Source organism: Entelurus aequoreus, linkage group LG03 (assembly GCF_033978785.1).
Source record: "Entelurus aequoreus isolate RoL-2023_Sb linkage group LG03, RoL_Eaeq_v1.1, whole genome shotgun sequence".
NCBI classification, from domain to species: domain Eukaryota; kingdom Metazoa; phylum Chordata; class Actinopteri; order Syngnathiformes; family Syngnathidae; genus Entelurus; species Entelurus aequoreus.
In genome coordinates this window covers 63,846,133-63,861,897 of record NC_084733.1, presented here as the reverse complement: position 1 = coordinate 63,861,897, position 15,765 = coordinate 63,846,133, and the positions used below count along the sequence as shown (strand labels likewise).

Here is a 15,765-nt window from a genome sequence, read left to right as displayed (position 1 = left end):
ATGGGTGGATCTACACCTGACATCCACTGTAATGATACCAAGTACAAGAGCGTATTTAGTTGATACTACTATGATAACATCAAAATGTTTCATTGGCACACAATCTTTTTCCTTTTTTTAAAATTCACATTATGTTTATAAAGTCAGGAAATATGGCCCTGGACACATGAGGACTTTGAATATGACCAATGTATGATCCTGTAACAACTTAGTATCGGATCGATACATAAATTTGTGGTATCATCCAAAACTAATGTAAAGTATCAAACAACAGAAGAAAAAGTGATTATTACATTTTATCAGAAATGTAGATAGAACATGTTAAAACAGAAAATAACCAGATATTAACAGTAAATAAACAAGTAGATTAATAATCAATTTTTACAGTGTGTCCCTCATAATGTTGACAAAATAATAGAATGATAAATGACAATATGTTACTGCATACGTCAGCAGACTATAGGAGTCTTTGTTTGTTTACTTACTACTAAAAGACAAGTTGTCTAGTATGTTCACTATTTTATTTGAAGACAAAGTTGCAATAATAAAAATATGTTTAATGTACCCTATATGTTTTTGTTAAAATAATGTCATTTTTTGTGGTTCCCTTTTTTTTAGAAAAGTATCGAAATACATTTTGGTACCGGTACCAAAATATTGGTATGGGGACAACCCTAGTAGATGGACAACATTTATGTCCTCTGATCACCACTGGGATTAGAATGTTGCTGTCTACACCCTGGGAAGAAATGATCTGATTATGACCTGCATTTTCCTGCATCACACCTTAAACCGGAATACTTGACTTTGACATGCGCAGCACACACCGTAAATGCCATTCACTACTCTATATTTACATGTTTGTAGTCAGTGTTGGGTTAGTTACTGAAAACCAGTAACTAGTTACAGTTACTAGTTACTTTATTTCAAAAGTAACTCAGTTACTTACACCAAAAAGTAATGCGTTACTGTGAAAAGTAACTACCGTAATTTCCGGACTATAAGCCGCACCTGACTATAAGCCGCACCAGCTAAATTTAGGGGAAAATACAGATTGCTCCATATATAAGCCGCACCCGACTATAAGCCGCAGGGTTTTGATGTGTAATTACCGTAGTATATAGGGGTTCCTGCTACCACGGAGGGGATTGTCGGGACAGAGATGACTGTTTGGGAACGCAAAGCGTCCCACTTATTAACAATAAATCTTTCAATCATTCAATCAAACTTTCACAACTTTGACATGGCGAACAGCATTCGTGCAGAGTACAAATAATACAACGGTGCAAAGTAATACAAAGTGCTCGCCTGTACGTTATCAAAATAACCAGCCTACCGGTATATGAAAAGTCAGTCTTTAATCATTGTGTCATCGTCTTCCTCCTGCGTACTAAAACCACCAAAATCCTCTTCGTCGGTGTCGGAGAAGAACAGGCCGTAAATAAGCCGCACCCTTGTATAAGCCGCAGGGACCAGAACGAGGGGAAAAAGTAGCGGCTTATAGTCCGGAAATTAAGGTATTTAGTTACTTATTTTTTTCTTCTTTTTTTTAAAAGCTCCCATTAATGCCCTTTTAGCCTTCATTTCAGTACTGTTATTGCACTGGAGAATAATACAATCTGTTGATCAACTTGACATGCATTTTTATCTTCCTTTTAACATAATTAATGAAAAACAGTGCAAAATAAAAAGGCATTTCTCCTTTCTTTAAACTTGGATCAATGACCATTAATAAAAAAAACAAGTTAAAGTGCAACATAAGAAGGCACATCATCTTCCTTGAAACATAGGTAGTGAAATAAAGCCTGACATCTGGAGTGATGCTGCTGTCTTCCACACTTGTGGAGCCATGGATTGTAGAATCCTTGTTTTCAGTGGCAGGATCATTGACACAGATGGTGAAGTTTCAGATGTAACACTTTTGAGGGGTTTAAGCACCTGGAGGACCTCCTCTGCCACTTTCACATCATCATCAGACAGGTTGATGATGTCTTTGACATTTGTCTTCAGGGTGTTGTGGGTCAATGCAGAGTATATAGCTGCCTGCTGCTCCAACATATCATAAGTGGAGTTCCACCTCGTTGGGACATCATGTATGAGCTTATGAGTAGGCAGCTTTAGCATTTCTTGCTTTGTCTTAAGCACATGAGCAGCTGTTGTGCTTTGGTGGAAGTAGGAAACCTCCTCCCTGATCTTTCCAAGGAGGCGCTCCATCCTATTGACTGAGATGTGATGCCAAATTCACTACATGCACTGTCTGTGGTCCCAGTCCTGCCTCATTCACTGCATTTATTTGATTTTTGGCTGGGATATCTTTATCTTCCATTCCTCCACTGCTTGTGTCAGTACCTGCGCAAAGGGGCGTGTCTTCTACATACCTCATTCATCACAGACTTCTGCTGTGATCAAGTGAGCGCTTATAGTTCCCCTGGACGTCCACCAGTCTGTCATGAGCGGTTCAGATGATGCTCGGGATAGTTCATCCACAACTTTTTTCTTCTCCTGCTCATAAAGATCTGGCACAATTTTATCGCTGAAGTGGGTGCGCGACGGGATGACGTAACGTGGCTCAAGCACGTTCAGCATGTGTTTAAAACCCTCGTTTTGCACAACGGAGTCTGCACCTATAAACACACCGATTAAATGGCGCGGTGCGTTGAAGCTCCTCCGTTACACCGCTTGCCATGACCACGCTGTGTGTAGACTGAACGTGCGAACACCTTTTTTTTTTGTTTCATATATCAAACCGCGGATCACGTGTGTGCCGAACCAAAGACACGCCCTCCCCTCCTCCCCACACCCAGACACACACACAAAACGCGCCTGTGACAGAGGAAGATTCAGAAGAAAGACATGCACCTGGGGATAGGTTGATTGGCAACACTAAATTGGCCCTAGTGTGTGAATGTTAGTGTGAATGTTGTCTGTCTATCTGTGTTGGCCCTGCGATGAGGTGGCGACTTGTCCAGGGTGTACCCCGCCTTCCGCCCAATTGTAGCTGAGATAGGCTCCAGCGCCCCCCGCGACCCCGAAGGGAATAAGCGGTAGAAAATGGATGGATGGATGGACACCGCAGCGCTTCTGTTTCTAACCGATACTACATAAAAAATAACGTAAAGTAACACAGTAACGCATCATGTAGTAACGGTAACTGAGTTACTGAATATAAAAAATAACGCGTTAGATTACTAGTTACCGCCGAGTAACGCGTTACTTTGTAACGCGTTAGTCCCGACACTGTTTGTAGTTGGAGTTGGAGTAACTGATTGATAGACCGAGATAACTAATCACAGACTAATCCATAAATTATTGTGCCTAAATCTAGCCAAACTGTAAGCCATTCAGAAGCAACCTAAGGCCGGTCTTGGCGTCGCTATCTTTGCCACCTGGGCGACTTTCTCGCTAAATCTAGTATCTTTCAGACTCCTCTTAGCAAATTAGTTCAGAAAAGTGATTAGCAACAAATCCAGCGATTGTTTGGGATGTTTTGGAGACACGAAAGCGTGTGTCACTCTGATGTGCTGTTGTGAGCCTTTCCTCACAGGCGGCCCCCAGTCTACTGAATGTCTGCAGAGCAATGACAAAGTTCCATTCCATTCCATGATGCCAACATACTCTTCTTTAAAGCTAACATGATGCTATCATTCTCTTCTTGGAAGCTAACATGATGCCAACATTCTCTTCTTGGAAGCTAACATGTTGCCAACATTCTCTTCTTGGAAGCTAACAGGATGCTAACATTCTCTTCTTGGAAGCTAACAGGATGCTAACATTATCTTCATGGAAGCTAACAGGATGCCAACATACTCTTCTTGGAAGCTAACAGGATGCTAATGCTAATATACTCTTCCAGTACTATAAATGTAGCAAGCCAATGCGACCCACCTTGCCAGCCCACCCCGCAGACGCATGTCTTATCCCTGCAGCGTCCTCTCTCAGGGTACCCGCAGTCGTCCAGGCAATAAGGAACGTCACAGGCGTCCCCTTTCCACTTGTCCTGACAGTCACAGTAGGGCTTCCCCGTGTCGTTGGACAGGCGGCACTCTCCACTGCCGGAACAGTTGTTAGGACATGTGTTCACCCTGTGGAAGAAGAACAAGTCCCTGAAAAGCAAACTCTACATAAATAAAACATGTCTTTAATAATTGAAGTACACCTCTGCTCTTTTGGAATTTGTGGCCTGGTTGTCACTGGAACAAAAAACGCTGCAGCGGGAATTCTGACATTGCAAGGACAATATGTGTTTAGACTGAACTCTGGACTTTCACAATACACCTTTGTGTTTTGAGGCAAAACGGTGTAAATCCCTTGTTGATCTATAAAGTGTATCTGGGTCTCAGGGAGTGCTATTTGAAATATGAAAGGTCAGGTTATCGTCCTCCGCTAGGCAGCAACATAAAAACAAACGCAGGAGACAGAAGTCAATGATTGACAGCATGGCTGTACACTTTGTTCAATGTTTGCTTTCAAAACAAGGTCCACAAACCTCTCCTAAGCACCAATGCCAACACGCTCTTCTGCAGTCTGATGGGCTCAGAGACGCCACTTTTATCCAACCAACGTTGGTCCCCTTTGTGCATGTATACTGTAACTGTCACCACATACTACAACGTAACAAGAAGTTACGTTGTCGTGCGTCGGTTGAGGTGGGCGGGGTTGGGGGGGCGGGATTTGGTGGTAGCGGGGGTGTATAATGTAGCCCGGAAGAGTTAGGGATGCATGGGATTCTGGGTATTTGTTCTGTTGTGTTTATGTTGTGTTACGGTGCGTATGCTCTCCAGAAATGTGTTTGTCATTCTTGTTTGGTGTGGGTTCACAGAGTTGCACATATTAGTAAGAGTGTTAAAGTTGTTTATACGGCCACCCTCAGTGTGACCTGTATGGCTGTTGACCAAGTATGCCTTGCAGTCACCTATGTGTGTTTGCAGTGGCCGCATACAACATGTGACTGGGCCGGCACGCAGATAGTGTGGTAAAAAAGCGGACGCGACGACAGGTTGTAGAGGACGCTAATAAAGGCAGTGCCATCACGGTACGCCCTCAATATTGTTGTCCGGGTGAAAATCTGAGAATATTTGCCCCGGGAGATTACTGAAATCCGGAAGTCTCCCGGAAAAATCGGGAGGGTCGGTAAGTATGCAGTTGAGCCGCATCAGAGTGGTCAAAGAGCCGCATGCGGCTCCGGACCCGCGGGTTGCCGACCACTGTGCTAGGTCTTAGGGCTGAAAACCCTATCACGATATAAGTGTTTTCCATAATTATGGATATTTTTTATGACCTGTGAAAAATACACTCTGATTATAATCGCCTCAGCTACCAAGGCAGAAAGGAAAGGAAAACAATGTTAATACAACTAAAAAATATTGATCAACTCTAAGGTACAAAATTAAGAATATGTAAGAAATGCTTAATAAAGTGTAACAAAATAATGTGGAAATGAAAACATAGAGAAACCTGAAAATATATATTTTTTGCAGGTTTACTGCCAGGAAGTCATGTGGTCTGTGTAACATTTAATTTGGTCCCTTATTCATATTCAAGTATGGGAATACATTTATGATAAGCAGTAATTGTTATTAAAATATTCTTGGACCAAATTATTATTTTAAAATAGCACGTTTGTTATTCATTTTAGTCATGCACTTTAGTTCCTACCTGTTTCCGTACATCCAAATAGGGAACGGACGAGGACTAAAAAGGAGTAAAATAAATGTTCAACTGCCATACTGTCGAGGTGACGTTTCCTGTTTTATTGAAAAATTATTTTTACTTTCTCTTCTCACTCCATGCAGACAATCAACAGCAAGACGGCGCAACCAAACTTCATTGTTGACACCCATACGTGATTGGCTCTTTAGCGTGTCCCTCCCATTGCTCACTGATCACTTCCTGTTTTGAGTACCTTTGTTCATGCGACCAACCTTGCTTCATAACTTCCGGTTTCTTCCGACCAAAAAAAATGGTAGATTCATCAATCGGTTAATCCAGGGCATTTTTTTATCTAATAGATTGTGTGTATATGGCGAAACATATTGATATCGTTTTATCGGCCCGGCCCTACTAAATCAGTAGAGACCTTTCACATTTGATCCGATACAGAATCAACTCCCGGTACCTGGGATCGCTCACATTGAACCCCGTAAAATCATTGCCCTCGTGTAACCAGGGTCTGTCTGGGTGGACGCGGCACCGAAGACCCAGGAGGATGTCACGTATACGGCTGCTACCCTGAGAATGTCTCCTGTGTTTTAATAATAAATTGAGTAATCCAAATATTTTGTATAATTTGACGTATGCTGGCATTTTTAAATGTCAAAGATTTCAAACAAATCCATCCATCCATTTTTTACCGCACGTATCCCTCTCACATTAAACTGTAATCTGGCTGTAAGCAGGCTATTGTATAAACACATTTTGTTGTAAATCACACAAATTATATCAGGGTAACAGTCACCCACCTCTTCTAAACTTGTACTTATCATTGTAGCAACTGGATTTGGATTTGAACGTATGTCCATTTTTAGTAGGAAATCCACCTAACATTAGTTACACGAGGCCCCTGGTGTTCCACTCGCTAGTTCTTTAGCCAACAGAATGGTAAATGTTCCTCGGATGATGCATGTGTGAATCCGCCATTTTTATTTCTCTAGAGTTTGTAGTCCAAACAAATATATGTCCAGGGTGCGACACAATGGATGCTCCGTGACTGGTTGAAGAGAAAGCCAACAAACACACCTTTGAGATGCTTTCATAGAAAGGCGCGGTTTTTGTTTCTTCCTTTTGGCTTTCCTCTCGCTCCCCGTTACACAGGTTAGCAAAACTTTCCCTTTCAAGTTGATTGGTGGTGGTGTTGCCAGTGTATGTTAGCAATTAGCCGCAGTTAGCCGTTAAGAGCTGACGTCACGTTAAAGAAAAGATACAAAAATGCCAATTTTTACATGAACTCACATAAATAATGGTATCTGAAAAGTGTTATTTTCTCTTAAAGAACAGAAAAAAAGTCACCATGAAACCTTCAAATATTGTAGTAGCTGTGATGACAATGTCAATTATGATTATAACATCCATCCATCCATACATTTTCTACCGCTTGTCCCGTTCGGGATTGCGGGGGGTGCTGGAGCCTATCCCAGCTGCATTCGGGCGGAAGGCGGGGTACACCCTGGACAAGTCGCCACCTCATCACAGGGCCAACACAGATAAACAGACAACATTCACACTCACATTCACACACTAGGGATCATTTGATTTTTTGTTTTTTTCATGTTTTTAATCACTGTTATGTTGGAATTCTTATTCATATTGATACATTCATTTTTGTTTGGCTCCCTTGGATCAATTGGTGTTCATTGCTATTCAGAGTGTTGCTGGGCTGAAATTGGAATTGGATGATGTGTTATTTTGTTGGACTGATTATAATAAAACAATATTGTTCAAATGTTTGCCATATCTTTGATAATCTGAAACGTATCATCACAAATTCCCTATTCTTTTCACACTTTTTCTTAGTTTATTTTGAACTCTTTTTCATTATTGAACCTTTTGTCTTGTTAATTGTTACATCGTTTTTTTGCCTTATTTCTTGTTAACAAAATTAATCTATTGAATTGTTTTCATCTCTATCGTATGGAAAACGGTATTGACAAGTATTGAATATTTGAGTATGTGTATGGATGTCAGTATTGTGACAACCCTAGTACAAGTATACAAGCTCAATTAGCTCGTAACTCAAAACACTCGTATCTCAAGTTAAGGTCTCCCATGGACATAATCCTATTCAATTAGTGCTTAGCCCGCAAAGCATCACAATTTTACCATGTCAAATGCCTTCTAAAAACAAAAAACACATTTTTAGAAGAAACAAAAAACAACACAATGGAACGTATTACCAACAACTACCATAGAATCCATCCATCTTCTTTTGCTTATTCGATGTGGGGTCGCGGGGGCAGCAGACTAAGCAGACAAGTCCAAACTTCCCTCTCTCCAGCCACTTACCGAGGATGTTGTCCTTTCGGTCACAACCCAAAGCTCATGACTACATGCCAGGATAGGAACCTTTTAATAGTTACCGTATTTTCCGCACCATAAGCCGCACCTAAAAACCACAAATTTTCTCAAAAGCTGACAGTGCGGCTAATAACCCGGTGCACTTTATATATGGATTAATATTAATATTTATTTTCATAAAGTTTAGGTCTCGCAACTACGGTAAACAGCCGCCATCTTTTTTCCCCGTAGAAGAGGAAGCGCTTCTTCTTCTACGGTAAGCAACCGCCCCCATAGAAGAGGAAGCGCTTCTTCTTCTACTGTAAGCAACCGCCAAGGTGAGCACCCGCCCCCGTAGAAGAAGAAGCGCGCGGATATTACGTTTAATTTCATTTGTGTGTTTCTGTAAAGACCACAAAATGGCTCCTACTAAGAGACACGCGTACAAGGTTCCACTGACTTTTGATATTCCTGTGAACCGCACTGTGGATACAACGGGAGCACGTACGGTGCATATCCGTTAGCTTGCCATGCTAACGGCCAGAAACTTCCACCCATGGTGATATTCAAAAGGAAGACCTTGCCAAAAGAGAACTTTTCAGCCGGCGTCATCATAAAAGCTAACTCGAAGGGATGGATGGATGAAGAAAAGATGAGCGAAGAGACCGGGTGACTTTTTTCACGCAGCTCCGTCCCTGTTGATCTACGACTACATGCGCGTCCACATCACAGATGGTGTCAAAAAACAAGTGAAGCACACCGAAGAAGAAGAAGAATTCGAGGGATTTGTGGATGAGTAATAACTTCATAACGTGAGCATTAAATGTTTATTTTGTGTGTTGTGTGACATTAACGTTCGAGCAACGTTGAGTTATTGATGTTGCTATTGCTCTGCACTATTTTGAGTGTTACTATTTTTGTGATTGCACATTTGCACATTACATTTTGGGAGTGAACAGAGTTGTTAGAACGCTGGTTTGTAATATATTATTAAAGTTTGACTGACCTATTTGACTGTTTTTTTGACATTCCCTTTAGCGCAGCGTAGGTGCGGCTAATAACACGGGGCGGCTAATAGGTAAACAAAGTTTTGAAATATGCCATTCATTGAAAGTGCGGCTAATAACACGGGGCGGCTTATGGTGCGGAAAATACGGTAATGTAAATAATAATGTACAGTGTTTCCCTTGGAGAGCGGATTTCTATGGTATCACAGCCCTTTGAGACTTGTGATTTAGGGCTATATAAATAAACATTGATTGATTGATCTCCTTTGAGCTGAAACATCTTGATATTTTCATACATACATGTCCGCCATTGAAATATTATTTTAATGCCCTTGGCTAGTGGTATTTACTCATTCTGCTTCAGTATGGTGCAGATTACACTCCAACTGTTTCTTCCTTCACACTCACGTTCTCCGTTCTAATGGCTGGAAAACAAACGTATGTCCGTCTCTCGCTATTGAGAGCTACCGCTAGCGAGTAAGAAAGGATGTTTTGGGCGCATCCAACTTAACTAACTCACGATCTTTGCTCACGACTTAGCCCAGAGACAACTGGTATCTCTAATGTTCATAGCATGAATACCTGTATGAGATGTTGAGTCCAGTCAGGTTGTAGGCGGCGTCGCTAAAAAAGTGCAGCAAAGCGTATCCGGACTGCGACACCACCTCGGGTACCGTTTCGTTCCCGTAGCTCTCAGGAATGATCAGACCGCTGCGACAAAAACTTACTGTTAGCATGTTGTTTTTAAATGACGCACACCAATGGAGGAAGTACCTGAAGGCAGCCAGCAGCGGGGCATATATGGAGTCTCCGTCATAGACGTAGAGGTGGTCCCAGCTGCACTCTGTGGCAAAGTGATTGAAGCGCAGGCGAAGGATGGAATTTGGCCTGGAAGACACAGACGACTAATAGTTAGCTTGATGACATTAGCTTACGTTAACATGAACTACAAACCTTGCTATTAAAGTTCTAAGGTTACTTTATCAAAGGAGATAAAAGCAGATGGGAAATAGATCTGGGATATCAACTGTTTGCTAGCTGTAAGTTAGCTAACATAATATGTTAACTTTGTGTTCACGTGCTAGCATCCTGTTAGTATGAAGTGAAGTGAATTATATTTATATAGCGCTTTTCTCTAGTGACTCAAAGCGCTTTACATTGTGAAACCCAATATCTAAGTTACATTTTAAACCAGTGAGGGTGGCACTGGGAGCAGGTGGGTAAAGTGTCTTGCCCAAGGACAACAGCAGTGACTAGGTTGGCAGAAGCAGGGATCGAACCTGGAACCCTCAATTTGCTGGCACGCCCACTCTACCAACCGAGCTATACCGCCCCAATTAGCTCCAATTCTCTAACTTTGTGACAAAGAAAAACAGCTTCTGTTTAAAAAAAAAGTCCCTGTTTTTCGTATATTTACTTAGAGTCAGAAATTTGTCACAAATTAGGATTAAGCGCTTCCGGTCCGTCTACGCTCGTAAACAAATTGCAATGGCAGTGTGGTGTAACTGTAGGTGTGGCATAACTCAGACGTGTTTAGCAACTTTTGTTTGTTGCTGTATTTAGCAAGTAGATATTAAAAGTGAAAAAGAGATGTATCTTGTCTCATGCATTTATGTCATTATCAAATACAAGCATTCGCAAAAGTAATCACTGAGCAAGTGAGCGGAGATCCGCCACCACAAGCCCAGCGAGTTTGCATTACCACAGTATAGAGAAAACCCAACCTTTATCACTTCTATAAGAGCCAAGTTAGAAAAGTATGTTAGCGTCCTGGTAATCCAAAAAAGATGATATGTTTGTGTGACCTACTAGAAAAGGATGTTAGCTTTGAGTAAGCTACCAAGAAAAGTTTTTGGTTTTGGAAGAGTATGATAGCTTCCTATTGGCGCCCTTAAAATAGATGATCTTTCTGCTAGCGCATAATAAGAGTGTGCTAACTTCCTGTTAGCTCGCAAAAAAGAAGGTAATTGGCATTGACAGAAGGATTGCTCTTTTGCATGCCTCCTTGTGTTGGAGTATAATTAGTTGGGATGTCGGCACCAGCTACTAGACTAGATGTGACCAATCTAAGTCTAAGACTAGATGTGACCAATCCAAGTCTAAGACTAGATGTGACCAATCTACGTCTAAGACTAGATGTGACCAATCTACGTCTAAGACTAGATGTGACCAATCTACGTCTTAGACTAGATGTGACCAATCTACGTCTAAGACTAGATGTGACCAATCTACATCTAAGACTAGATGTGACCAATCTACGTCTAAGACTAGATGTGACCAATCTACGTCTAAGAATAGATGTGACCAATCTAAGTCGAAGACTAGATGTGACCAATCCAAGTCTAAGACTAGATGTGACCAATCTAAGTTTAAGACTAGATGTGACCAATCTACGTCTAAGACTAGATGTAACCAATCTAAGTCAAAGACTAGATGTGACCAATCCAAGTTTAAGGCTAGATGTGACCAATCTAAGTTTAAGACTAGATGTGACCAATCTAAGTCTAAGACTAGATGTGACCAATCTAAGTTTAAGACTAGATGTGACCAATCTACGTCTAAGACTAGATGTGACCAATCTACGTCTAAGACTAGATGTGACCAATCTACGTCTAAGACTAGATGTGACCAATCTACGTCTAAGACTAGATGTGACCAATCTACGTCTAAGACTAGATGTGACCAATCTAAGTCGAAGACTAGATGTGACCACTCCAAGTCTAAGACTAGATGTGACCAATCTAAGTTTAAGACTAGATGTGACCAATCTACGTCTAAGACTAGATGTAACCAATCTAAGTCAAAGACTAGATGTGACCAATCCAAGTTTAAGGCTAGATGTGACCAATCTAAGTTTAAGACTAGATGTGACCAATCTAAGTCTAAGACTAGATGTGACCAATCTAAGTTTAAGACTAGATGTGACCAATCTAAGTCTAAGACTAGATGTGACCAATCTACGTCTAAGACTAGATGTAACTAATCTAAGTTTAAGACTAGATGTGACCAATCTACGTCTAAGACTAGATGTAACTAATCTAAGTTTAAGACTAGATGTGACCAATCTACGTCTAAGACTAGATGTAACCAATCTAAGTCTAAGACTAGATGTGACCAATCCAAGTCTAAGACTAGATGTGACCAATCTAAGTTTAAGACTAAATGTGACCAATCTACGTCTAAGACTAGATGTAACCAATCTACGTCTCAGACTAGAGGTGACCAATCTAAGTCTAAGACTAGATGTGACCAATCTAAGTCTAAGACTAGATGTAACCAATCCAAGTCTATGATCATGAACTGATGAAGACTGCTCAGATGAGAGACCAAACATCTTCTCAGACAAACCAACAGTGCAGTGATCTATTGAAGGCCCTGAGAACACAACGACCTGATGAATGACAACATCCACAGACCAAGTTGTGGGCAAGATGTCAGACATTCATTGTACACAGAGGATCTGCTAAGTCTTGTAAGGAAACAGGTGAGAAAGAATCAACTAATGGGTGGAGCTCCGGCGACAACTGGCGACCACAAACTGGCAACTTCTCCAACTTACTGTCCTTCGATGAGCCACGTGCACTTGGTCTTGTATTTGTAGTTTCCAGGTCCATCGGACAGGATGCCAGAGGGCGCCGTTAGTCTGGACGAGAGGAAGGCAAAAACATGATCAGTGTAACATGAATTTGGAACACCTTTAACGTGCTAGCTTCCTGTTAGCTCACTGGAAGAGTATGTTAGCTTTGTTTAACTCTATGACAGATAGCTAGCTCACTAGAAAAGAATGTTATCTCTATGTTACCGGCCTACATATTTTATAATTACAGTAAATTACAGACTATAAGCCGCTACTTTTCCCTACAGTTTGAACAATGCGGCTTATAAAACGATGCGGACAATTAATGGATTTTTTTACGCTAATGCCCAACATGTTTTGTGTTAAATAGTCTGCATTAAACCCAAGCAAAAGACTGAAATTACATGTTATTGTTTGTAAAATGGCGTCATCTTTTGGACAAATTCGCTCACTGTCGGTATTGCGTACTTCCTGTTTTAATGCCTAAGACCGGACGTTAAACCGTCCATAACATTTCTGCTCGAAAGGATTCTTCATTTATCACTCCAAGCAACATTTGTAAGTCTCAGTTGAAAACCGTCTCGTGTGTGATGTGTGTAGGAGTGTTTTCATGCATATTTGTACGCGCTATCGTAATGTAATGAAACTAACGTCGTTAGTATTAGCTAATATGTTAACTCGTCTACAGGTGTCTGTTTTAGCAATATTAACTTATAATGGCATTTTTTTGTATTGTTTTTCCGTTTTGTAAATTCACCAAAACGTCACCGTGGAGTTATTGAGTCTGTTTAGCTGATTGGAGAGCTAGCTTGCGGGTGGGTCCATGACCATGACTTCTGTTTTGTTTGATCAGCCAATTTACTGCCGTGTTACAATTAAAGTACATAAATAAACATTTACGAAACATTTCTGTGTAAATAACTCATTTCACAACGTATATGCCTGCGTCTTATAGTCTGGCGCGGCTAATATATGGAAACATAGGTTTTTTTTCTCAAATTTAGTGGGTGTGGCTCATATACTGGTGTGCTCTATAGTCCAGAAAATGCTGTAAGTGATAGCTTACTGTTAGATCACTGGTAAAGAATGTTAGCTTCCTGATAACTTTTTAGAGAACGTCACCCCTTTAGGAAATTAATGTTAGCTGCCTGTTAGCCTGAAAGCAAGTTCGCTTTCAGCGGAAGGAATGTAAACAGGCAAGACAAGGGAGTCTAAGAGCGCTAACAAACACAACAGAAACAACTTTAAGCTACAGCACAGCAACAAGTAGGCGAGGGCACTTCAAGAGGATGCCACATGCTAACTGTATACTTGCTAACTCAAAGCACTAAGTTGTAATCCTCTTTATGGTCATCATCATAATAGTCAGGTGAATGGTTGCGCAACAAGAGGCTGTAAACATGCTGCAAAACAACACAGGTTTTTATTAACAAGGTCCGAAAATAACTTGACAGTCCTCTGACAAACCTGGAGAATGGCGATAGCTACAACTCACTAATGGACTGAGGTCCACAAGGTCTACAAGTTTCAAGAACCTTCTGTAGTCAGCCTGTTCAGCGCCACTTTTTGGCAGCCCAGCGGAGGGTACCCAAAAGGGGCGGAACTTGACACCGTGTGGCGTGTTGATTGTTGGACTCAGACGCTGGCCGTTTGAAAACAGAAGACGCTTGAGTTGATGAATAATTGATTGGCTTTACACACACGTTGGAACGTTGACATTAGCCTCGGTGGTCACCTAGCGACTCCAATCCTTCAGGGACACAAAAACAGCAAACAAGATGAACCAAGAAACTCTCTGAGGGTGCACCACCCAGACAAACATGGCTGCCTAGCACACAATCATACATTTATATGAGGTCATACATTACAACACCAACCATTTGTTAAGTCAAACATCCTCTTTTCATGCCAATATCCTCCTGCTGTTTGTAAAGAACACATTCCGAGTCAAAGATCCTTTATATGAAAATAGTTTCCTGCTGTTTTTAAGTATTTACTGCAAGCATTCTAGTCCAGTGGTTGGCAAACTCAGAAAACACCTGGCTCTCCAAGTACCACCACAATGTTAAAATACAGTAGCATAGTAGACCTAAGTCTTTTCAGTAAAAACATGGCAGAGCTTTTATTTAAGAACTATATTTCATATTTTGAACAGTAACACTGTCTTGGAATATTTAATCAAGGGGTTCTTTGGCAAACCACAGTTTACTCTATACGACAGGAGTGCTCTGCTGTTTTATAATCAAAGATCATCTATATGACAACGGTGCTTTGTCTGCTTTTAGAACATACTAATGTCATAGATCTAAATAAGGATTAACAGCAAAAACACTCCTCAAAGATCCTCTATTCTACAGGAGCCCTATGCTGTTTTTCAGGACCGAGTGCTAGCTAGCCAAAGATCCTCTATATCACAAGAACTTACAACTGTTTTTTTATGTATTTACTCCTGGTAAAAGATCCTCTAAAAAAAAACAAGAGCTTTACTGAGTTTTTAGGTATTTACTGCAAAAACTCTACAATGATCGTCAAATAACAGGACTGCTCTGCCGTTTTTGAGAACTGACTGCTCATCAATAGGACAGCAGTGCTCTGCTGTTTTTAATGACTTCCTGCTAGTCAAAGATCATCTAAATAAACAAGAGTTTCTGCTGTTTTAAGGATCCACTGTTAGTCAAAGATTATCTATATACCAACAGTGTTCTGCTGTTTTTAAGGATCCACTGTTAGTCAAAGCTAATCTATACAACAACAGTATTCTGCTGTTTGTAAGGATACACTGTTGGTCAAAGATCTTCTATATGACAATGTTCTGCTGTTTTTAAGGATCCACTGTTAGTCAAAAACCTTCTATATGACAACAGTGTTCTGCTGTTTTTAAGAAACCACTGTTAGTCAAAGATCTTCTATATGACAATATTCTGCTGACAACAGTAATCTACTGTTTTTAAGGATCCAATGTTAGTCAAAGATCATCTACAAAACCTAAATCCAGTGAAGTTGGCACGTTGTGTAATTCGTAAATAAAAACAGAATACAATGATTTGCAAATCCTTTTCAACTTATATTCAATTGAATAGACTGCAAAGACAAGATATTTAATGTTCGAACTGAGAAACTTACTTTTTTTTTGCAAATAATCATTAACTTGGAATTTAATGGCAGCAACACATTGCAAAAAAGTTGGCACAG

At 40.7% G+C, this 15,765-nt stretch overlaps 1 protein-coding gene across 2 annotated transcripts in view; it reads right to left on the bottom strand.

Annotated features, from left to right (window-relative positions):
* The window catches only part of LOC133646714 (attractin-like), a 194,973-nt gene that overhangs the window by 160,291 nt on the left and 18,917 nt on the right, over positions 1 to 15,765 (bottom strand). For both annotated transcript variants that reach the window (XM_062042411.1, XM_062042410.1), the window contains exons 2-5: positions 12,556 to 12,639; positions 9,771 to 9,884; positions 9,579 to 9,707; positions 3,886 to 4,082 (exon numbers count right to left, since the gene is read on the bottom strand). In XM_062042411.1, coding sequence (XP_061898395.1) covers positions 3,886 to 4,082; positions 9,579 to 9,707; positions 9,771 to 9,884; positions 12,556 to 12,639 — 524 coding nt within the window. The remainder of the gene's footprint in view (positions 1 to 3,885; positions 4,083 to 9,578; positions 9,708 to 9,770; positions 9,885 to 12,555; positions 12,640 to 15,765) is intronic.